General features: G+C 39.7%; 1 protein-coding gene across 1 annotated transcript in view; it reads right to left on the reverse strand.

The window, feature by feature from the left end:
- The window catches only part of PDE7B (phosphodiesterase 7B), a gene marked incomplete at its 3' end in the record, with an annotated part of 129,807 nt that overhangs the window by 58,430 nt on the left and 45,292 nt on the right, over positions 1 to 26,085 (reverse strand). Inside the window, exon 2 of the mRNA XM_081094295.1 lies at positions 7,813 to 7,896. Coding sequence (XP_080950421.1) covers positions 7,813 to 7,896 — 84 coding nt within the window. The remainder of the gene's footprint in view (positions 1 to 7,812; positions 7,897 to 26,085) is intronic.

The raw sequence follows: 26,085 nt of genomic DNA on the forward strand, positions 1-26,085 counted from the left end.
CCCCTTTCCCCCTTTTGATCCCTTCTATCCCACCCTTGCTCCCCGCCCCAGGCCTTCACCACCCTATTGTGTAGGTCCATGGGTTATACATTTATGCATACAAGTTCTTTGGTTGATCTCTTCCCACCCACCTTCCCACCCCTGCCTTCCCTCTAAGATCTGACAGTCTGTTCCATGCTTCTATGTCTCTAGTTCTACTTTGTTCATCAGTTTATTTTGTTCATTAGATTCCACATATGAGTGAGATCATGTGATACTTATCTTTCTCTGGCTGGCTTATTTTTCTTAATATAATACTCTACAGGTCCCTCCATGCTATCTCAAAGAGTAAGAGTTCCATATTTTTTACTGCTGAATAGTATTCCATGTGGGCGTGATCCCCAGCTGGGGCACCTTCGGGAGGCAACCAATCAATGTTTCTTTCACACATAAATGTTTCTCTCACTCCCTCTCTCTTACTTCCTCTCTCTCTAGAAAGCAATAAAAACATATCCTCAGGTGACGATTAAAAAAAGTTATCTTAGTCCAGTGGTTATTGATGTGGCTCAGGACATTTTGGCTTCGTGGCCTGCTTGGAATGGAGTTGGTGTTCTATTTGTTGAATGAATGAATGAATAAATAAATAATAACCCAAAGGAAATATTGGACTCACTGATTCCATTTTCTGTTTTTCATCACTCAGATAAAAAATAAATCTGTTAAATGATATCAGCCAGGTTAACAGAAAGCAATGGTTGTTTTCAGTTCTAGAATTAGATTAAAACTGTGTGTGTGTATGTGTGTGTGTGTGTGTGTGTGTGTGTGTGTGTGTGTGTGTGACTATGGTCTTTCCCAGACACTTGGGTATGTTGCATGATCTCTCCTGACTTCTCTGGTCCTTACTTGAAAACCTCATTTTCCAGTAGAATTTATACCCAATTGAATAGAATTGTTGACAACTCTTTCCTGATACTGAAGCCCTAAAAGTTGGCTTTAGCATGCAGCTGTCCTTCACTTTGTTGTTGCTTCAGAAATTTCTCATGTTTTAATGCCTCTAGAAAGGCTTCTCCAATTTTCCAAGACAAAATTAATTGTTCCCTTCCTCAACATTCCCAATCTCCTCTGAATCCTGTACTCAGATACATGCCTCTCATATTAAGGATACTACCATTATACATGCATGTATTATAGATGTATTGCATCCCTTAAAATATAGCTGCTTATGTCTCTAAATATCCTTAAAGGCAGCGGCTATGTCTCATTCATCTTTGTATCTCCTGGAACACTGCCAACCCCAGGCCACTGATGAGTAGTGACAAGGAATGAGTGAAACAGTGAGGACACCATCAGCTCTGTCTTCCACAGTGTAGTGGCATTTCAGTGGCTGACCATCCTACTGGTCTGGCATTTCCGCATCTGAAGTACCGGGGAACTTGCAGGCAGAAACCCTGAGAACACGTCATGCAACATGGTCCAGGTGAGTCAGAAGGCACCACAACCACAACCAATGCTTGGCCTTTCTTCTAGAGGAAGGAAAATATTGACCTTTGAAATTGTGGGGTGCTACTTTGGCACTCATGAGAAGCTCAGTCCCAGCTGGCCCCTCCCCCGTCTGCTTGAGAAGCTCAGGGCTGGGGGTCAGGGCGCTGAGGAAGGGGGGATAGCATCCCCTCAGTGCACTTCTTTCCAATCACCCTATAATATTTTTTTAAGAATGTGTTTATTTTATTTTGTTTTCTCTTTTTCTTTTTTAAAAATTGAGATATAGTTGACTTTACAGCATTGTGTAAGTTTATGATACAGCACTGCTGACTATAATCATGACCCTGTGCATTAGATCTTTAAGACTTACTTTCCTACTAGCTACAAGTTTATACCTTTAAACAACATCTCATCCCATAATGTTTTATTTAATTTAAGTTCTTTGCATTTTGTGTGGGTCTCATTCTCATAGGTAATGTGAAAATTATCTTAAAGAAGATTACTGAAAGGCTGTCATCACCTACATGGAGCTCACTCTTAGAAAATGAAGTTTTTAAAGCTTATCACCCCTCTATCTTTTTTTTTTAAAAATATATTTTATTGATTTTTTACAGAGAGGAAGGGAGATAGATAGAGAGTTAGAAACATCGATGAGAGAGAAACATCGATCAGCTGCCTCCTGCACATCTCCCACTGGGGATGTGCCCGCAACCCAGGTACATGCCCTTGACCGGAATCGAACCTGGGATCCCTCAGTCCGCAGGCCGACGCTCTATCCACTGAGCCAAACCGGTTTAGGCACCCCTCTATCTTTAAGTTGGGCTATCACTTTGCACCAGGTGGTAACATACTGGGTGGGTTTTGGTTTACAATCCTTCATGGATATGTTTTATATTTTGTGTTTCTAAGGGTGTAATACAGCCGTGGGCAAACTATGGCCCGCGGGCCGGATCCGGCCCGTTTGAAATGAATAAAACTAAAAAAAAAAAAAAAGACCGTACACTTTTATGTAATGATGTTTACTTTGAATTTATATTAGTTCACACAAACACTCCATCCATGCTTTTGTTCCGGCCCTCCGGTCCAGCTTAAGAACCCATTGTGGCCCTCGAGTCAAAAAGTTTGCCCACCCCTGGCGTAATATGTTTTAGATGGCAGCTTTTAAAAGAGCATTTGAGTCACTGGGTCACTTATACCTTTATGTGTGTGTGTGTGTGTAAATATTAGTTCTATTTCAGAAATAATAAGAAAAGGAAAATATTTTGTAGCTATACTAAAATAATCTCATGCATGTGTAGCTAAAATGGCCCTGCCTAGGAAGGCAGCTATGGAGGAATAGAGATGTAAAGACCAATATTAGCAAATTAAGCCACAGGAAAACCAAATATCCAATTAACCCACTACGGCAGAGCCCAGGCTGGGCTGGAACCCGCGCTCTCTGTGGCAGCTGATATGGATGCCCTGACACCTCCAGTGGAAGCGGCCTCTTTCCCTCAGGGTCCCCAGTCACTGGGAATATCCGCTTTGTGCGTCCCTTCCTATGCTAGCAAGTGTGGAAATCGCATTGTTGGTCTGAAATGGTTGCCACGGGAACATCTCCACCTAGTCATTATCTACTCAGGCTACTGATTATATTAAACCAGGAGAGAAAGATGAAGGGGCCGTGCTGTAGCCACCTGTTCTGCAGAGAATTGTGATTGCTTTTGTCACATTCACCTCTGTGGCCCCATGCCTCTCTGAACACTCTTCTCTACGTGTTCTCCTCTCTTGTTGCTCTTCCCCCCTCAACAGAGTTAGTGAATGAAATAAGTCTATAGGAAGTTGATATTGGTATAACAGAGCCATTATATTTCTGTTCCTCCTGCCCTGCTCCAGTTCTCTCATGTGGAATACAAATAATTGTTACTCCTTCTCTCCCTCTTCTCTGCCCTTCCATACTCAGGTGTAGCAATAACTGTCCTGTTTAAAGGCCTATCATTCCTGTGTTCCACACAATGGTGCTGAAGGTACGTTTCCTGCTACTTACCCAGAGAAGCCTCTGAAAATTCATATAGATGCCTTTTTTTTCAAATTGCTTGAAATATTAATAGGAAATGCAACTGGCTGTTAACAAGTAACTTTATCTTAACATATATGTTAATGGGCAAATGGATGGATCTGGATAGATATCATTAGGAAGATTTTCTCATCTTCATTTCTAGAATGCAGGTGACATTTGAGAGGTGTTGTCTCCAAGTAGTCTTTTTGGGGAAAAGCTATATTATCCATTGGCCTTGTAATTAATTGTTCAAGCCAGATTATTTTGGGAGTGAAAGGTGGCATTATTAATAAATATGGCTGGACAACAGGTGCAAACTAGAACTATGCCAGGCAACCAGGTATATATTGTCACCTATTATGTAGACAATAAGTACATGGGCATTGTAGTACTGTGCCCTCAAAAATATGGGGAAAGGGATACCTCTTCCAGAAAAAAATTGTGAAATTAGAAATTATAATTGTGGAGTCTAAAATCTGGGTCAGGCAAAGCTGGCATGACTCAGTGGTTGAGCATCAACTTATGAACCAGGAAGTCATGGTTCAATCCCCTGTCAGGGCACATGCCTGGGCTGTGGGCTTGATCCCCAGTTGAGGGTAAGCAAGAGGCAGCCTATCAATGATTCTTTCTCATCATTGATGTTTCTATCTCTCTCTACCTCTCTCTTCCTCTCTGAAATCAATTAAAAAATACATATGTACAATCTGGATCAGTAAAAGAGGTGCCCTTTTGTTTATACTTCTGTCTCATTTAATTTAGTCAATGTGAATCCATTTTTAAAAGTAAAGTAATGGCACTGGAATTGAAAAGAAAAAAGTGATATTAACAAAGAAAAATAGACTGGACTGAATGTGCCTATGTAGAGGTCATAAAATCTTTTGAATTCTGTTTAAAAATCTAAGTTAGGGGTTGGCAACTTTTGTGTATAGGCCATATAGTAAGTATTTTTGGCTTTATGGGCCATATGGTCTCTGTTGTAACTACTCTTCCATCATAAAGTGAAAGAAGCTCCAGATAATATGTAAACAAATAGGCATGGCTGTGTTCTAATAGAATCTTTTTCCCCCCAGGTTATTTAAAATTTTTTTATTGAATTTATTGGGGAGAAATTGGTTAATAAAATTATACAGGTCTCAAGTGTACAACTCTATAATACATCATCTGTATATTGTACTGTGCATTCACCACCCCAAGTCAAGTCTGCTTCCATCACCATTTATTCCCCCCTTTACCTCCTTTTACTTCCCCCTCCCCCTTTCCCTCTAGCAATCACCTTACTGTTATCTGTGTCTGCTTTTTTCTTTCTTAATCTCTTCACCTTTGTCACCCAGCCCCCTGACCCCCTCCTCTCTGAGAGCTGCCAGTCTGTTGTCTGTATCTATGAGCCTGTTTATATTTTGTTTGTTAGTTTATTTTGTTCATTAGATTCTACATAGAAGTGAGATCATATGGTATTTGTTTTTCTCTAACTGACTTATTTCATTTAGTCTAATACTCTCTGGGTCCATCCATGCTGTCACAAAAGTAAGATTTTCTTCTTTTATTAAAAAAATGTTTTTATTGATTTCAGAGAGGAAGGGAGAGGGAGAGAGAGAGAGAAACATCAATGATGAGAGAGAATCATTGATCGGCTGCCTCTTGCACACCCCCTACTGGGGATTGAGCCCGTAACCTGGGCTTTTGCCCTTGACTGGAATCGAACCCGGGACCCTTCAGTCCACAGGCCGACACTCTATCCACCGAGTCAAACTGGCCAGGGCAGATTTCCTTCTTTTTTATGGCTGAGTAGTATTCCATTGTGTGAATGTACCACAGCGTTTTTATCTACTCATCACTGATGGGTACTTGGGCTGCTTCCAAATCTTGGCTATTATAAATAACACTGCAATGAGAAATCTTATTTACATAACAGGCAGGGGTGGGGCACAGATTTGGTGCATCAGCTGCTGTTTGCCCATCCCTGATCTAATATTTAAAAACTTTGTTCTGATAGAAGGAAAGTTATTTTAGATATTAATTCTGACATTTCTGGATCTGCTGTGACAAGTAGGGGCCATGGCTATAGGGAACAACGGAAATGTTCAATGGGCCTTACTATTCAACGTACATTTTTGTTGTGCATGTTCCAACCATTCAAGGCATATATTGAGGTGGATGATGGAGAGCAAGCACCCAGGAACATTCTGGACAGGGAATATCAGCCATGTGGGTTTCACGAAGCATATTAGAAGGATTCAGGGATGCAAGTCACAGGGAATAGAGGCCATGGTGATTCAGATTTTCTTACAAATGGTTTAAAAATAAGCCCAACAAATGCTAGCAAAACTGAAAGCACCCGAGAAAAATGAAGTCTTGGATCTCTGCCTATACTTGGGAAAAAACGACTCAAAATTATGGAAAATGATATTTAAAAACTCACTTTAAACTAGTGAGGTACTTTCTGTGTAGAATTGGATTCCTGTTTTGTTAGTAAAAGGATAGGTTTAGGAGAAAATGTTCCTTAGGCATTTATTCTAAAATCTTTATAAAGTTATGTTTAAAATGTTTCCATTTAGGCATAAAGCACACTAACAACTCAGACAAACTGCAACAAAAACATGACTAAGAATTAAATAGAGTGCACATGAAGAAGCAGGAGATATGACCGATATCATATCTCACTATGTGACTGTACATAACACAGATATCCATATGCCTTCTGTTACCTACTAACAAGCTGTTTAATTGAAGGCTAAGTTAGGAAATTGTGGAGAGTGACCACAGTGATGTTACTGGTTCTAGTCTCCCTAACAAGGTATTTGGGGCATTAGACAATGAAATGGATAATGCCACAGAAAGGAAGAATCTCAGAGGGCTTCAGTACTATCTGAGCTGTTCAGCTTATGACATTTATAATCATTTAATGTAATCCTTCTGAGGGGACCCTTTAATCTATTTGGTAAGTTAACAATAGATATTGGGAGCTCAGTATCTATAAAGAGAAAATCCTTTAAGATCTTGAATTAGATTGAAATAGATTAGGGATGTGTTTTATACACGGAGGGAGTAAAAATGGAGACCATTTATAAAGCACAATACAATAAAGGCTAATGAATATTCCTTTGCATGTGTTCCCGGGAAAGACAGTGAAAGAGTTCTTCAGAGTGGAGCGCTGAGCAGGGGAGAAAGAGGATTTCAGGGTGGATAGACAACAGTGTCTCTGGTATAGAAAGAATGACTCCAAGTCACTGTGTCCCTGAAACACTGAGAAAACAGATATTGCACATTGATACGGGAGGTTAACAAGCCAGAAATACAAACAAATCCATCTCCTGTTGGCCTTTTGAGGATCTAAGGAGCAGAAAGAGCCAGTTCTAATTTCTTCTAGTCATTTCCAAGGGTCGAGGTAAATCAAATTACCTCTTTAGCTGAACTTGTTTATGCCAAAGAAAAGTAAAACTCTGTGTGTACAACCCAGCACTTTGAAATTTATAGATTGGAAGTGATATGAGAACCAAACACTGAAAACCTTGGAGCAAACTGTGAGATTTATCTACTTCCTACCCCCACCTCCAAGTCCAAAGTGAAGAAGGATGATGATTGTTAGGAGACAGGCAATCTGGAGGGGTGACTGGTCACTGTTTTGGATTGCCAAAGGAATTTGAGATTAAGAGAATTATGAACCAGAGGTGGAGCAATATTCCAAATGAGGACCGATATATGAAGGGGAAAGGTAGAAATAAGTGAACTTTCGAGGTAGTCATAATGGAGGAAGCAGCAAATGCAGACGAAAAGGACCTCACTGAGGTGAAGGGTTTTGCCAGGAACCCAAGAATGAACCATAGGGATTTAGATTAGACAAAGAAGGGAGAATCAATATTGGGTAGATTACTAAGGGCAACTTTAGGTTTCCTTATTTTATGTATACTTTTACATAAATTATAGAATTTATGTAATTTAGATACATTTATATAATTTAGATAAATTATAAAATTATTGAATTTTATCTAGTCTAATAACTGAAGGTAGAGAGGATATGCTGGATAATGACAATAGTTTCCTTTTGTAGGGCTTCACTTTTAAGACTTACATATATATTTTAAAACTGACATTATCTCATTTGACACCCCGTCCCCCAAATCTCTGAGAAGGCAGGGCCAGAATTACTTCACTAGTGAGGAAATCTAAAGACAAAGGGTTAAGTTCCACTTGGGAGGGGAGAGATGGAGGAAGGAAGGCAGACCTCAGAGAGTTTTGAAGTTCAGAGGGAAGTTAGATTTTTTTTTTCAAAAAAGAAAACATTTGTTCCTTTCCAGGTACACTTGATTACTCACTGTTAAGTAGGCGGAAGTCAATGAATGGGTAGGAGCCGCGGCGTTCAGCAGGAACCCCCGTCTGACCCCTTAGTCGTACATCTCCTAGAAAACAGAAGGTCCAAACAACCGTTTGAAAACGTTGCCCAGTGTATTTATTCACTTTTCCTCTGTAAATCCTCTTACCCACTTATGTCACTGGAACCAACACCAAATATCAGGAGAAACATGATTTCCATTCATCTTGCTTCAGATTGTGCCATGTATGAAGGGATATTTAATGAATGCTGAGCCTAAGGAACTTGGCAAAACTAAGAAATGAAGTAGCGTTCTCTTTTATAATTTGCCTGGAAGATGGGACTGTGAAAATTATAGTAATTTGCAAAGTTTTCATAGCCTTTTTATCCTTCCAAGGGTCATTAAGATGAAGCATCCTAATTTGGAAGGACAAATGGTGTTCTGGGATTAGAGCTTTTATACTTATTAGACATTTGATCACCCAGTGTCATTCCTCTTGGACCTAGCACAACCGTTTCCTGACTGGCGTCCACTTTCCTGGTTCCCCAGGTTGTATCATGGATCTGTTTCAGAATCTGCTCAGAGGAAGGCTAGCCTAGCTCCAGGCACTTCAGACACAGCCTCCCTTGGACAACTTATTTGGAGGTTTCTTTTAATGTCTGTGTTCACTTTCCTTTTCGGTGTGTCCTGCTTTCCAGACGAAGGGAGGTACTGAGGTAGAGTGGAGGGAGCCAGAATTTTAGACTAATGTAGACCTTGGATTAAGTAGGCTCTGAGCCTCCATTGCCTCACTTCAAGGTATCATTGGTTGGAGAATATAAAACAACACTTGCTGCCTTGCAATAAATGCTGCATTGACTTCCTTATACAGTCCTGCAAATACAGATTACTCGTATTACATGTTCTGCATTTCTCCATAGTTCTTTGTGTATTGTCTAGTATTTAGCAGATTCTAAGTGATGAAAATAAATAGAAAGACCAAATCCCCAATTAGTACATACAACATGAAATCAGAAAAGAGGTACAAGTACATTAGACCTAATATATTGCTGAGCATTGGAATCAGGAAAGTTTTCTTCCATGAGTAATGGGTCCTCTCCCATGACCCACTCTTTCCCTGACATGAGGTGATACTGTGGCCTCAGCCTATGAGTAAAGAGGAGGAACAAGTCTTTCTAACTCCTGGGGTTAACTAGTAACTGGGTGAGATCCTCACTGGCTATAACTCATGCAATTGACAATGTTTAAAATAACCCTCACAGATGGGCCTTGTGTGCACCTGGGCTTATAAACTGCAAGCTCTGAGCCTTTGGGCTACTCCCTACTTTGAATTCTATATTGGTGCCTTATTTAGTGCTAATCTGATACTGTAGTGACATATTGATATTAAAGAATATTACAATTTATGGAGTATAGTGAAGAGGGAGGAGAAGGGAAGATATGGAAAAGAATATTTGAAATATAAACATAAGATGATATCAAATTAGGGAATGCTGTCAGCATTTGATAAGTTCATGGGGGTGGATGGTCAATAGAGTTGAAGGGTTTACTTCTCAGCAGTTGTCTTGAGTCCCCTCTGTTTATAAATCTCTAAAGAGTTTACAAAGCATATTCACAAACCTCCCAGTATATTCTTTCTCTGGTTTGATCTCATTAGACCCTCACATTAGCTTTGTGAAGAGAGTCACTATTATTCTACTTACTTTATAAGTGAGAAAAATAGAGGCTCAGAGAAGAAAGTGAAGGACTGTTACTCACTCTCCTAAACCCAGCTCAAGGCTCAGGTCCCTTAAAGGCACTCAGTAGATGTCTATTGACTTTAATTGACTGCCTGAGTTTATAGTGCTTTAAACTTATAATTAGTCGAGCTAGTCCTTAAATCTAGGTTGTTAAACTTCATAGGCAGAGCTCTCTCTCCTCAATACCATTGGTTTCTAACCTTTTAGAGTGGGCACAGCTGGTTTTTAAAATGAAAACAAAAATCACAGACTGCTTATGCTAGAAGCTATATTTTTAGTAGCCAATAGTATAGCATGTTAAAATTATTTAACATCCCAGCTGGCGTGGCTCAGTGGTTGAGCATCGACCTATGAACCAGGCTATGCCTGGGTTGCAGGCTCCACCCCCAGTGAGGGGTGTGCAGGAGGCAGCTGATCAATGATTCTCTCTCATAATTGATATTTTGTCTCTCTATCCCTGTCCCTTCTTCTCTAAAATCAATAAAAATTATTTTTAAAAATGATATAACAAATTCAGCACTGCTTGTAAATGAATTTATATTTTATGACTGACAGTGAGCTAGACATACACTTGAAACACTGCATAGATGAGACCATGTTAATTTGGTTTACAAAGTCTGCCTGACTTATGGATTTGCTGACGTTTTGGGCTTCTCCTAGGCGTTTCAGGCTCACCAGCTGGAAACCATTTCTCTACTAGTATTTTTTTCTCACTATTACCAAAGAGTTATCCTGGTTTTGCTGTCTTGAGAGCACTATGTTCCCAGAAAACTTCTGTATAATATTAAGGTACATTTTAAGGCCTCTGCCAGAAGTTATTCCATTTGTCCATCTGAGAGTATAAAGCAGAGGAGGGCCATTATCATGTAAGACTTTAGAGAAACTGACAGGCAACAGAACCATGAGGCAGAATTGATAAAAAGAGAGTGACATGCTAGGAAGCAGGGAACTCCTGTTACTGAGAGGATCAGCATTTCACCATATTGGGTGACCGAGGGAAAATTAAGAACCATTTTGAGGTCCAGTTTTCTAATATTCAAATTAGAATAATTATAGCAGTTTTGCCTGTCCCAAGGGGTTGTTGTGAGGAAATTATAAGGTGCATGAAAATAAGATGATAGTTAACAAGTACTGAATACTTACACTGTGCTCAGTATTTTACATATGTTTTCTCATATCATCTACCCAACAACCCAATGAAGTAGGTATGATTATTAGACTATTGTACAGGTGAGGAAACTAAAGACAATGGACATTTGATGATTTGTCTGAGATCATAGAGCAAATAAGTATGGAGCTTGAGCTCAAACTCAGAATTGGCTCCAAACTCCATGTTCTTACCCATTTTTCCAGATTATCAGGATAAAAAAAATTATATAACCAATTAAGCATTATCTTTTTATTACCCAAATGTAGCCTTTGATTACTCTTTGCCAATAAACCAACTATATATTCATCATGAATCCTGGAAACTGAATACCAGGGCAATTTACTTCCTTGATGAATATGAGAGTTGATCAGATGGATGTTGTTTATTCGAATAGTAGTCCAGGGATATGGGCTATAGAATCAGACAACCAGATCCTGCTCTGGATCAACAAAGCACCTGTTATTTTCAAATAAGAAATGGAAAGCAATTATTCAGCAACACTGAAATTACCTGGCAACTAACTTACTCAAGCTCTTAATTAAGTAGAATTTTTATGATGCAACCTCACTTTTGGAAAAAAAGACAAATAACAATGCAGTAACTTGATAGCAAATATACCTAAACAAACAAACAAAACAAATAAACGGCAACAACTACTACAAAACCCAAACCTGAAAGTTTCCTCTCAGTGCTTATACTGTTTATAACTACAATTCCAGTCTTGAAGAGAATTACTCATAAATCTAATAACGGCCTGTAGAGGTAGTAAATAGCTGTTTTAGAAAAGGATTAAATTATAGTTAAAAACTAGTAAAGCAGGAGGCAGGACAATTTTAAGTGGGCTAACAATGAATGCATTTTAGACATTTTCCACCACATCAAACATTCCATATCTTGAGCATTTCATTTCATTGAAACTCTAATATGGTAAAATTACGGTTTTAAGTATATATTTATAATATAGAAAGATCTTGCTCTTTCTCCTTGCTTTCATGAAACCCTTTGGATGCTAAATTGCTTCAGTATGCTTGTGGGAAGAGAGAAATAATTCAGTAACAACAGCCCCCGGAGGAGCAGAGGCCACTGGCTGGTGTCCGGAGAACAGAACAAGTGGCGTCCTGCTGGACTGCTTTTACTGGCCTCAGCCTCAGGCAATCATCTATTTACCTAAGGCCTTATATCCAAGCTAAACAATTATTTTGACTATTCATTAGGCCCTTGTTTAACTTAAGCAACTCTCTTTCTGGCAAAGGAAAGGTGCTGTGGAAGCAGGGTAGGAAGCGTTGACAGCTCAGCCGTGTCCTCAGTCTGTTCTCATTGTGTTCCAAAATGAAACAAACAGCAGGGGAATTCTTATTTTGAAAGGGCTGCTCCTCGTTTGCCCCTTCAGGCTGAAAACATAACATGTCGTCCTTGAGTATGTATTTAAGGCTGCAAACACAGGCAGCGAGCTGAGCTCCTTGGTTCCAGGAATCAAGACCTGGAGTCGGCCACTCACTCTCCCAGGGGACGTGGTTCCGGGATGGACCTCTTGCCCACTTGGCCTCGTGGGCTGTCTCTGTTTAATAAAAGCTTGTGCTAGGGAGCAGAAGTTATGTGGCCTCTTATGTAACTGGCAACGAGAGCGGAGGCTCTGATGGTGATGACAACTTACAGTGGCTGAAACACGGGCCACATGACTAGAACCAGACTCTGGCCCCATCGTGGTGTCAAGGTCACTTCAGGGTGGCGGAAGAGGGTAGGAAAGGGACAGAGCAGTTGCATCTGAGACGAATGAAGAGGATAATGGTGATGGCCTCAGAGAACACGGCATGGAGACTCAGAGCAGGGGTGTGGCGAGGAGGGTGAGATGGTGGTAGTGTGAGGAAGATGCAAGCGCGAATACAGTGGGAGAGGAGAAGCTCTCACTAAAGGTGTCCCTTTTGAACTTTCTTAGGCATTACTAATTCATGTCGCTGCTGCAAACTTGCAAAATGAAGGCAGAGAGAACCCAGATATCCAAATCTCAGTCAAGCACATTCACCAGCCGGCAGCTCCGAATATCTCAGATGACTACTCTCAATTAGCCAAGTGAATTATTTCTCTGAAGATGTTTATCTAGTCTAACAAAGAGGAGGAAGTGAGTGCAATTTAATCGCTCCCCAGATTTATGGGACAGTCCAGGCCGCCAGTGGAGATAACTCAGGCAGAGATGACTGTTCCCAGTGCTATGAGCCCCCAGGAGGTCCAAACGGCTGATTGGGCCCAATTCCTCCTCTGGAGCTTCAAACCTGCTTTGCTTTCTTGAGTGAGTCTGGGCCTGTCTGGTCACTAAGAGCTACGTGCTGACCGGACTGAGCAGGAGGCTTCCTGTCCATTGATCTCTTGCACTAATTGCGTGTTCCTGGGCTGGCCCTGAGAGAGCTCTGTAAAAGTTATTTCTTCTCTTTGTAAAAACCTTATCTTTATATTAAAATCTAGAAAAAGGAAATTTCAGCGAGTCAGAATCTCTAACATCTCTAACCAGTATAATATGACGTTGCAACTTTAGCTTAGAATTATTAGGTATTTGTGACAAATGTGCATTTTGGGACTTGAGTGCTGTGAAAATGAATATTAGATAGCAGGTAAAGAAGGTGTTAACTCAGACTAGACATTCTTCAGCTAGATGGTTTTACAGAGGAAAAATTAGAGAAAAAGTTTTAATCACCAGGAAGACAGGTATCTAATAAAAAAAGGTATTGAAAAGGAAGCAGCAGGAATGCCTAAAGAGAATTCTATGAAGCTGCAAAAGAAAAGAACACAAAGAACATGTCTTCTTATAAAGACTGAAAATAAAGGGAATAATTTGAGGAGTTTTTTTTAGGGAATATGTGATCTGGGTCTGCCTTAATAAGGAAAATAATGTAAGCTTGTACATTATTCACTTATTTCTGGGATAGTGATTTTTACTGCCAGAATTGTATCAAAACAAAGCGTGTTTTTTTTTTTATAAATGCGTATTACACACACACACACACACACACACACACACACACACAATGCCTGGCACACTGTAGGCACTCAAAAACCAGTAGCTATTTTTCATATTTTGTTACTGTTCTTCTGAGATTCCTGCCCCTCCTCAACCTTCCTCACCCATGATTGTATGGAGACTAGATTGGAGTGGGGCAAGAATTACTAGTTAAGAGATCACTCTAATAGTTTAGGTGAGAAAAGATGGTAGCTTGGAAAGGGTGATGGTACTGGTAGAGAAGTGAATAGAATTGACATGTGGTGAGGAATTACATGAGGGCTGAGGGACAAGGAAGTATCAAGGATCATTTCTGGATTCCTGGCTTGCATAACTGGATGATTGATTATGCTAATCACAAGAATGGCAAATCTAGAGGAACCAGATTTTGGGGAAAAGTTTATGAGCTCAACTTTGGCCACACTGAGTTTAAGTGTTACTGAGATTTCAAAGCAAAATATGGGTCTGGGACCCAGAGGGAATGTCTGAGATGGAGATGTAAGTTTATAAATCAAGTAAAATTGTGAGCATGTATGAAGTTGCCTAGGAAATGGGGTAAGAAGTGAATAGGGCCTAAATCCAGCCCTGAGCAGCTGAAACACTGAATCTCTTGCTGGAGGAGTAGTCCATAAATGAAGAAAGGCCCACTTTGGAGGTGGGAGGATATCCAGAAGCTTGTTATGTCGTGGAAGAGAGTCATTCAAGAGGGAGGGAATGGTTTTCACATAGAGCTTGCTGAAAGGGCAAGTGAAATTATAACTGAAAGAAGTCCTTTGGACTTAGTTGAGCGACTGTAGTGAGAAATAGAAGCAGAGTTCTTTGGACATTGTGTAGAGCTGGGAAACTGGGCAAGTTTTCTTAAGAAGTTGATATTTAGATGGATCGTAAGTGATAGGTAAATTTTTGAGAAGTAGTACTTTATAGTATTGGCTTCCAATTGATCCAACTATGGTCATTGGAATGAAGGGAAGGGATTTTTAGGAAAAAATCATGCTGATCTTAAGATCAGTAGTAATCTCTAAGGATAGTATCAATAATTAGAAAAGTGAACAGAGGATCAAACAGGCCAGGTTATGAAAATACTTATACATTTTTGCAAAATATAATGATGCCCTGTCTAGTCACTTGCTATACTTAAATATACTTCAAGGAAAAAATATCTAGTGGGAATTATTGCCAAGAAAAGTTTTTGTTTAGGAAAAAAAGGATGGGCACATCAATGAGAATAAATATAATTAGTAAGATAAAATACCAACCAAGTCCTAATATTGCTGAATAATTTTTTGTGTTTTTTTGGACTTTGAATAATTTGAGAGAAGCGTTTTAATGTATTGTTTGTTTTCATGTGCTTCTGAACTTCCTGATTCTGGCTGGGAACAAGGACAAACCTGCCAAAATACTGCAAGAAAATATGTTGCTGATCACGGGCAGGAAATACTCAAAGTCCCCCGAGATAGCCTGTTCTTAGGAGACTTCCACACCAAGTCTGCTGACCTCAGAAGGAGCATCAGGCCACCACACTCACTGCTGGAGTCTGCTCTGAGCCAGAAGGTATTTGGGAGTTCTTCATTCCAGGAGTTTGTGCCAACATGGCACTTGGGATTCTTTTCAGCTCTAAGTGTTGTTCATTTTTTGTTTGTTTTTCAGGAGGGAAACAGATGGCAAAAACTGGACTCAGTAGGGAAATGGTTGAATTGGTTATTTTATATCCATGTTATAGGATGTTATTTTGCCATTAAAACCAGTTACTCATATTTCTATAGTCATAGCTAAGACTTATTGAGCATTTAGTATGTGCTAGGTGTTGTTGGAATTACTTTCATGAATTAACTCAGTTAGTCCTGACAATAACTCCCTTAGATATAAGTATACTCTGTTGTCAATATCATATCTGAGAGACAGAGGTGTTCAATTACTTTTTCACGATGACATGGCAGGTGAGCATGAAGGCAGATTTGAAACCAGAGTAACTGGCTCCACAGCCTGTGCTCTTAACTAATATGGTACAGTCCATGTTACAATATGTCTTGATCTGAAGGGAGAGCCATGATATAATGTTAAGGGAGGGTTAGTATTAGATAGGATTTAAAAATTATTTCACCAAGTAAAGAAATCAATAGCATGAGAAGCCATTTAATACCTCTCTGAACTTGGTAAGTCTTAAACATTCTGGGCCTTATTCAATCTTCTGTTTTGCTAAGTAGGGACAATAATATCTGTCCTGTATATCTCACAGAAAGTAGGAATCAAATGAAATCACATGGATAAAAGTGCTCTGTCAATCACTTTGTAATAAAGTGGTTTTTGTGTTTTGTTTTATTTTGTTTTTGTTTTTTAGGATATTCTGCCTTGTAGGTGTGGCTCAGTGGTTGAGTGTTGACCTATGAACCAGGAGGTTACAATTTGATTCCAGTCAGGGCTTATGCCCGGGTGGCAGGCTCAACCCCCCAGTGTGGGGTGTGCAAGAGGCAGCCGATCAATGATTCTCTCTCATCAGTGATGTTTCTATCTCTCTGTCCCTCTTCCTTCCTCTCTAAAATCAATAAAAATATATTTTTTAAAAAGAATATTCTTATTGATATAGCTATATAAATATTAAGCATACATAATATACTACATATTATATAAATTATACATTGTATTATCCTATATAAAAATAATATTGATATTGCTATATAAGTCTAGGTCAGTGTTAAAGTGTATTCAAAGTGAATAACATTATTTTTTTGATATGTAATTAAAATGTGAATTAAGGGTGTTATAGTCAAATATTCTTGGGAAACATAGAGGTTTAACAAAATTAAACTTAAAAATATTGCAAGTTATCGGCTAAATTGTATTTCCCCAACCCCCACCCATTGCTCACATTCAAATATGTTGAAACCCTCACTCTCAGTACCTCAGAATGTGACCCTATTTAGAAATAGGTCCTCTAAGAGGTGATTAAGGCCATTAGAGTGGGTCATAATCCAGTCCTACTGGTGGTTTTTTAAGAAGAGAAAATGTGGATACATGAGGAGCTGCCAGGGATGCACAGCAGAGAGAAAAGACCATGTGAGGACACAGCAAGAAGGTGGCCATCAGTAAGCCAAGGAGAGGAGCCTCAGAAGAAACCAAATATGTTGCTACCTTGATCTGGGACTTCCAACCTCTAGAACTGTAAGAAAACAAATCTCTGATGTTTAAGACACCCCCAGGCTGTTATATATTCTTATGATAGGCGAAGAGGCTGCTCTGACTGGAAAAGCAGGCTCATCGGCATCGAGGGTTTCAAAATCCCCGCTTCGTCAGGGGCTTCATGTCCTCATCCCACTTTTCAGGATCCCATTCCATCTAATCAATGCCCTCGTTTTAACAGTAGACCACTTGCCATGTTGGGAAATCAATTTGTGTTGTAAACCAGCCACTAGCAGGATGAGATTCTGGGCTTGGTTTTCAGAAATCTCAGCTCTGCAGCTGTAGGAAATGAATCTCTTTCAGGGCAGACATAGAAGCTTTCCAGTCATTTATGCAGCACTTCAGGTAGAAATCTGAATCCCTTAGCTCAACTTTTTCTTTCCCTACTTTCTTCAGCAACATTAGGAGACATCAGAAAATCTCATTATACTTGTTAGTGTGACAAAAATGCTCAAAGGAAACACCTACATGGCTACCCAGAAACTTGTAAGATTGTAAGTGCTGATTAGGAGTACCCTATGTTGATATTTTGTATATATTATGGCCACATGGACTATCAGCGCTCTCTCTACTATGGGAAATAAAGTAGTTAGTATCTTTAAATCTAATCAGATTAGAGAGTCAGTTCTAAAAATCTGAAACTGATTCAGAAGACACATCCTTAAGATTCTGTTCCTCTGGAACCACTCTTGGTACCAAAATCTGTATTAGTCAGCCATTTATTTGGATGATACTAACACATGTGAGATCTTTCAGATCCTTCAATGTATTAATGTTCACTGTGAATATCTGAGAAGGTGAGATCATCTAGCCTTTCCCAAACACAGTTGTCCACAAAACATGTTTTTTTCAAGTATTTTCTAAGATGACTGTTTTGGGGAAAATACTTAAAATACATACTGGAGATTTTGTGTGAGTGAATATGAATGTGTGTGTATGTGTGTGTGTGTGTGTGTGTGTGTGTGTAGTACGTAGGTAAAAATCTTAGCACTGGGGGGAGCTGAGAGGTCCTCTACCTTCTCTTCTTTGGTACCATCACTCCTTGCATTCTTGTCCTATATGAATAAGTCTACAGCTTAGGTTTGAATTTCATTTTTGGGTTACAGACCAACTGGATACTTATTCATTTATTCCTCAGATAGCTATTTGAATACCTACTATATGCCAGTCCCTGTTCTTGGTCCTGGGAATATAGCAGCAAACAAAACAGACAAGATGTGACTGCTCTTGTGAGGCTCAGTTTCTAGTGGGGAGAGATAGACAGTAAACAAAATCAAGAAGTCAATTGTCTATAGGGACATGAGGTGGGTGCTATGGGTGAAATAAAGCAAGGAAGGGGCCAGGGAGGGCTGGGCGGCCTGGATGGGGATAGGACTGCAGCTTAAATAAAGGAGGGTCTGCTTATTTAAGGACTGTTCTAAGGTGACAGGGAACAGATTTGAATGAAATGTGGGAGTTGCCATGAAACCATCTGGGAGGAGCATTTCAGGCTCAGGGAACAGCAAGCACAAGACCACAAGGAACCTGTGGGCATGTTCTAGAAACAGCAGGGAGCCCAGCACACTGGAGCAGAGAGAGTGTGGGGCACGTGGGAAGAGATGAGGGCACACAGATGACAAATGATGTTTAGGGACTCAGAGAGAAACGGGGAGTCATAAGAAAGTTTTAAATGAGAGAGTGATATGATCTGACTAATGTTCTTAAAAGTCCTCATTGGCTTCTCTGTTGAGAATAGAGTGTTGGGGAACTTTATACATTTAACTAGAGGCCCAGTGCACGAAATTTGTGCACGGGGTTGGGGGGGGGGTGTCGCTCAGCCCAGCTGGTACCCTCTCACAGTCTGGGAGCCCTCAGGGGATGTCTGGCTGACGGCTTAGGCCCACTCCCCGTCAGTTGGACATCCTTAGTGCTGCCGCGGAGGCAAGAAAGGCTCCCACCGCCGCCACTGAGCTCTCCAGCTGTGAGCCTGGCTTCTGGCTGAGTGGTGCTCCCCCTGTGGAAGCTTACTCACCACCAAGGGACAGCTCCTGCATTGAGCGTCTGCCCCCTGGTGGTCAGTGAACATCATAGTGACTGGTTGACCGGTAGACTGTCTAGCCCCTGGTGGTCAGTGCGTGTCAGAGTGAGCAGTTGAGTGGCCTTAGCATATCATTACATATTACATTTTGATTGGTTGAATGGATGACTGGACACTTAGCATATTAGGCTTTTATTATATAGAATAGATCCCAAAATGAATATGCTATCTTTTCCTATAACTCAGGTCCTATCTTGTGTCCTCCTTATGGTAAATCTAGTCAGTCACCAAGGCTGTTACTGTGTGACCCCTTCCCCCCACTGTCCCACAGGTGGTTTTATCACTTAGCAAGGTAGGCACTCTCTTAGGGCCTGAGGGTGCAGGCCCCTCTCAGGAAAAGGCTGCTATACCACAATAAATATTCTCCTGGCTTCACAGAGAAGACAGAAAATGGATCATGGCACATGGTCATATGGCTACTTCATTCACCCAGTTAACATCAATTTTATAAGTATATAAGATACAAGCACATGTATTTTGGGAAGAGGTGCATTTTGCAGTATTTAATTTTATCTCAAAATTAATTAAACTGGTTTTTGCAGGATACATACTTGGAGGAAAGATCTTGCAGGATATTGACTAGGTATAGGATTCTTTAGGAAGCAGATAAAATATAAAACTCAAGCTGCACTGGTTATTGCAGAAACAGACCCTGACACCTACACTTGGGTGACTGGAACTTACTCATGATAGGATCGACTGGATCATACATTAACTTGCCCAATCAGAACTCTGCTGTACTTTGAATACACTCCGCCCCTGTTTGTTTACATAGCCATCATAACTGAACTTGGTGGCTAAACTGAAGATGAGCTACTTTATAAACAGAGGTCATTTGATGTGTGTGTGTTTTTTTTAACCAAATAAAACTCAGACAACTTTTGCCTTTTTCTAGTTTTCTGACACTTTTCCTGTTCTCCAAAATTCCACCAGGATTATTGACAGGAGTTTAGCAAATATATCTGCACATAGTTGGAAGTATAACTCACTCGACCCAAAAACTTGAATTTTTGCAAAATTGCCCTTGTTTTTATTTTGTCTATTTTTCACTTTCTTTGGCTTCCATTCTAGTCCTCTACACTGACCCTTTTTGAAAACAAAGCTGTACCTCTTCTTTTGAATTTATTCTTTTTGACAAGAAGAAAGACAAGAAATGGGTAACTGAGCTTTTACTGCCTTCTCTTAGTCTTCTGCTGCATTTGATGTTTTGCCACTTTCTTAGACCATGGACCAGTCCTTTTCCATCTTTGTTCTTTAAGGAGCATTTTAATAAAACCTTTAAAAATGCTCTTTATTATTGGTTTGCATCACACATTTGGGTTCACCTTTGGTTAGATGAACCCTCCTCTGTCTTTTGTGCATGTTATTAATGTTTTTAAAATATTCAAACCTATCAGAGAACTTTCTGTTCACTGTCATTGGGTTCTTTAGGTAAACCTCTCTATTCTTGATTACTGAGATATTTTGTGATCTTAATATAATGTGGTTTCTATGTTTCTTATCTACAAACCCCAAAAGAATGTCTTAGCCATCATTGGGAAAAATGTCTGAATTACCTGAATGAATAAACATTATAATACATTTGTCTTTTTGAGTTTTCTGTCCTTATAGACTTTTAGAATCTATTTTGATGGCAACATAAATATCTCACTTTTTGAAACTAAAGTCTAATTAGTCAGGAATTCCATTTTTCATGAATTTTGCTATACCACTTTCCTCTTGTGAGCATTATACCCAAGGAAGTAATTCTTTATGTCCAAATCCATGATTTTGAGAATTGGGACTGAAAAACTGATCCAAATGTATTGATATAATTCTTTTGGAGATGATAAATAAACAATAATCTTTTCAATCAATGTTCACTGAGTATCTATTATAAGTCTATTATATTCATGTATAATTATTATTATTTAAAATATATTTTTATCGATTTCAGAGAGGAAAGAAGAGGGAGATAGAGATAGAAACATCAATGATGCAAGAGAATCATTGACTGCCTCCTGCATGCCCCATACTGGAATCGAGCCCACAACCAGGGCATGTGCCCTGACTGGGAATCAAACCATGAACTCCTAGTTCATAGGTCAACACTCAACCACTGAGCCATAAGGGTGGGCGTACTCATGTATTATTATATTGCATTACTGTGACTGTGAGCAATATAACAATAATGACAATAATTTTTATGCTACCAGGTGATATCAGAGGGACAATTTCTTTTAGTACAAGTTGCTTAATTTTTTAATTATTATTATTAGTTAAGGTATTACAAATGTGTCCTCACCCCCCTCATTAACCCCCCCCCCCTTCCCGCCCCGCACACTCATGCTCCCATCCCCCTGTTGTCCACGTCCATTGGTTTGGCTTATATACATGTATACAAGTCCTTCGGTTGATCTCTTCCCCTTACCCCCGCCCTCCCCTACTTTCCTTCTGGGGATTGATAGCCTGAGCGCTGTTTCTCAGTCTTTGGCTCTGTCCCTTTTCATCAGTCTGTGTTGTTCTCTATAATCCACAAATGAGTGAGATCGTGTGGTATTTATCTTTCTCTGACTGGCTTATTTCACTTAGCATGAGTAATTTTTCACGTCATCTAGTATGCTGCATATGGCCTTACTCCTCTATCATTGTAACCGATGGATGGATGTTGTGTAGTGTATCATTTATTCTATACTGAACTTAAACTTGGTGTTCTGTATTGCTTATCATTTCAGACACTCAAGATTCTACCATCTGTACTTTTTTCCAGGACTTCCCTGCTTTTCCACTTTATAACATACATAGAAAACAACAGCTAATTCCCGTTGGGTTAAATGCATCTGGTGACTCCAGGCCAGAGTATTTTGGACTGGGCTCTTGGTTGTCTCAGACTTGCCTGGCCATTGCAGAGGCTGAAGGGGGCCAATGTCCCAGCACACTGTAAACCCGCTCGTAGCACATTGGTTGGGAAACTCTGATCAATACAAGTAAGACAATACTACCTGAAAACAAACCTCAAACATAGCTTATCATATGTTTGAGGTCATAGATTCAATAGAATCAATCTTCAAAGAATCTTACCACTTATCAGCAGGGATTGGGTAGGGTGGAATATGGGTCATGGAAACTTGGAGTCCAAGAGGGGACCATCATTTGAAGCAAATGTTTTTGTTTCTCTGGACTGACATGGCGATGTCCTGGAAAAAGATAAGTCCTTGCTCACCTTTAACCTTCTAGTCATGATTCAGCATGACATTTTCTCTTATTTTTTCCACTGTATTTCCAGACTAGTCAGGAATTTCCCTCTTTATCCCAGGATGGGGAAGAACAAAATTAGACTAACATTCTACTCTGTTTTACAACTATCTTAAATCAGTTGTTTTCAAACAGATATTCTGGTTTAATGGGTCTGGAGTGAGTTTGTGCTTAGGTAATTTTATGAAGATTCCCAGTGAACTCAGTAGGGAGACATTGTTGAGAACCACTGATGGGTGTCAGTGGGATAATGGGAATTTTGTAACTGAGCACACATGTGAAAAGACACACCCAAAAGCACAACTGGCCCACAAAGTAGAGCGGAGACACAAGGGAAAATCAAATAGTACAGAAACCAAATATTTATCAGTGCATCATCTGTGGTCATTTCTGAGTGTGTCCTGTTCAGATTTGGACACTTCAGTTGGGGGAATAGATTATTACTGCTCTGGTGAGCTGGAAGCAGCTTTGTAGAACAAATCAACTTGTAAAACATTTTGAAAAGACAAAGGTAGTAAAAAATGTAGAGTGTGAATTCCTAGATCAGCCAAAAAGAAGGGCCAGAGCAGCAAGTGGAGAAATAGATGGAGGAATGGTTTGTTTGGGGAAACCAAATTGGCTAGGGTTGGGGTGGGGGAGCAGAAGAAAGGGAGATAAAGACTCTTGGCTCAACGAGAAACTTGGTCACTGAACAAAAACAGGGCACTCTGCATAAGGCCCAGCTCAAACTTGGAAGGGTAATTGGTACATTTTTTTTTTTATTGAACAATTAGAGCTGAGGAAGGACTTTGTCAATAACAATCTATACTCACACTTCAAAGCAAAATTATAACTAAAACAATACAATGTAGCACCATTGAAAACTCTTTACCGACAAGAGTAAGAGCACAATAAGATACAGGTACATTTCGTATTGTTTATATATGGAACTAACAATTCAAATTCTGAAGAAAATAGAAGCAATTACACAAAGCCTATTTTATAGTAGGGCATCCATTAAGCCATCTCTTATCCCTATAGCCTCTTCAACCAGAAGCACAGTTCTCCAAATTCCTAAACAAGGACCTTTAAGTTTGTAGTGTGTCTTTAGCAATAACTCATCACCAACTTTACTGTGGACTTATTTTTGGGTCTTTCCTAGAATTTTCGGCATCGCTTCATTCTTTAAACCTTGATGCTCCATACAGGTTCAGCCTTTATCATAGCTGTGTGAAGGGGTCCATGCTGCCCTGCCAATGGAAGGATATTGTCTCTGATGGTACAAAATGATCAGTCATTTATGGGTGATTCAAGGTTAATGTCAATACGGGACTCTTTGGGTTAGTTTAAAAAATCTCGTTTGGCGTCTTACAGGATGTCAGAGAGCCTGCAAAATCACTAAGAATCACTGTGTATGTCAATAAGATAGTTTGGAAGGACAAATGGTTCCAGGGGGATTATAGGCCTGTGGTTGGGCAGAATATCTATAGCTCCTACCAAATAGCTAAAAGCGCCTCTGAGATAGAAAATAAGGAAGAGAGAAAAAGACACATGCAAAGAAGTAAGTGCTTAGAATGTAAGTCTTTGAGTATAAGGGTTCTACCTAAATGTGTCAAATATATGTCATAAATTAAAAATGTTCAATAAATATTTTGTTATTTTATTTTATCCAAGTACATTTTGTTCCATTTGGGAATATGCCCTATATAAAGATGCATAACATGTTCACTTTGGCAAACTCGTTTCCATTCATGTCTTGTTTTTCGGCATTCGGAAAATCTACAACGGTGTCAATTTAACATTCTGATTATGTTTTCCAACTTCTCCATTCACTTACTTGGCTTTATACAAAAATAATATTCAAAAGATGGTCCCAAAGAAAATATGCCGGGTACCACGGTCATCAAGTGGACAATTACATCTTTCTCTGAGACGGGAGCTGGGGAAAGGGACCAAATTGCAGGAGGTAGAAGCACATGTTTGTAGTCTTCCCTTTTCTCCATTTTTAATAGCGTGGAACCATTTATTTATTGACTGCTTGAAATAAATTCAAATAGAAGAACTTTGTAAATGCTGTAGTCTTTGGTAAGACTTACCTGGTGCCAATCTTTTTTGTTATTTATGAGAGGGCCTCAGGCAGCTTGAATGTCTACTCTTTTTATCCAAGCATTCATTTGTGGTGAGCTGAAACCCTTTTGTCTGGAAAAGAAGCTGAATGATAATTCACGAACTCGAAAACGCTCCTAGGACTGAACTGGGGTCGCATCAAGCCTCACAGTTAAGTGGGCTTCAAATGTGGTAGGAAATGAGGCACCTGTGTTCTCTGAAGGGTTTACTTGTGTTTCCAGGTCAGTGAGAATTCTTCACAGCTCCCTCTCTCTGTCCTGTGGGGTGTGGGGGGCTGGAGGAAGAAGACCCCCTTCTTGAAATATTTAATGCTCTTTCCACTTATTTGGCTTTCCTTTTTCTAAAGAAATTTTTATGATCTTGAAGTGTTTAAATAATGGCTATTGAGATATAATTTACAAAGCACACAATGCACTCATTTAAAATGTCTAATTCCATCGTTTTTAGTATACTCATAGACATGTATGACCATCACCACAGTCAACTTTTAGGACATTTTCTTTTTTTTCTCTTGGTCAATCTTACTTATTTTTTCTTTATTGTTGAAAGTTTTACAGATGTCCTGTTTGTTTGTTTCCCATTAACCCCCTCCACCCCACATCCGCCCCTCCCAGACCTTCACCACTCTATTGAACTTTAGGACATTTTCATCACCTCAGAAAGAAACCCAATAACCTTTATTTTATTTTTTAATATTTTTATATTTATTGTTGAAAGTATTACCCAATACCTGTTAGTTATAACCCTTCTAGGCTTCCATTCCTGTATTCTTGGGCCCTAAACAGCCATGAATCTACATTCTGTCTACAAAAATTTCCCTCTTCTGGACATTTCATATAAACAGAATCATATAATATGTGGACTTTTGTTCAGTTGGCTTTTAATCCCACTTTGCCTTAAGGCATTTTTTTGTAATGTAGTATTACATTGTGTTTCGATAACTTTTTTATTTTTAATCTTGTCTTGATTGATTTTAGAGAGAGAGGAAAAGAGAGAGAGGAACAATGATGTGAGAGAGAAATAATGATCAGTTGCCTCCTATATACACCAAAAAAAAAAAAAAAAAAAAAAAAGGACGCCGAGGCGGGGCCGCGACGGAGCTGCCGGTTGTGGCTTGTGGGGACTGGGCGCCGGCGACAGGGCTTCCAAGCCCACCTCGCGAGCCGGAGAGCTGAGTGGCGAGTACCCCGATTAAGGCCCAGTCTCAGGAGGAGCCTGCAAGCTCGGTAGTCACCATGTTTAGATATTAGCAAGCCAATGTGTATGTCCGCATTTGAAAATGGCAGAGGAAAATAACAATGAAGAGGTAATTAATTCACTTGAACAACTTTCACTGCCACCAGGGACAAGGTTTTTTTTGTAATCATCTTTATTGAGCTACTAGAGGCCCCATGCACAAAATTCATGCAAGAGTATGCCTTCCTTCCCCTGGCTGCAAGCACCGGCTTCCCTCTGGCACCTGGGACCCGGGCTTCCCTCATAGCCCCAGCTTCAAATGGAAGGTCGTCTGGTCTAATTAGCATATTATGATTTTATTATAGATAATTTACATACAATAAATGCACACATTTTAAGTGTAAAAAAAAAAAAAAAAGAAAAAAACCACCCGACCAGGGCTGCTTTGATAACTTTTAATGTGTCCTTGCCTTTGTTCCTCTCATGGCTCATGTACTCCCTGCGGCACGGATACCCAGCATGCCCTCAATCAGCGTTTGCGAATTTTTGAACCAATTTCTGTTTTTTTCTCCTAACATTAAGAGAAGTTGTCTATCATGTTTCTCTAAAAAGGGTTATACTGCTT

Source organism: Myotis nattereri (genome assembly GCF_964212035.1).
Source record: "Myotis nattereri genome assembly, chromosome: 6".
Taxonomy (NCBI): domain Eukaryota; kingdom Metazoa; phylum Chordata; class Mammalia; order Chiroptera; family Vespertilionidae; genus Myotis; species Myotis nattereri.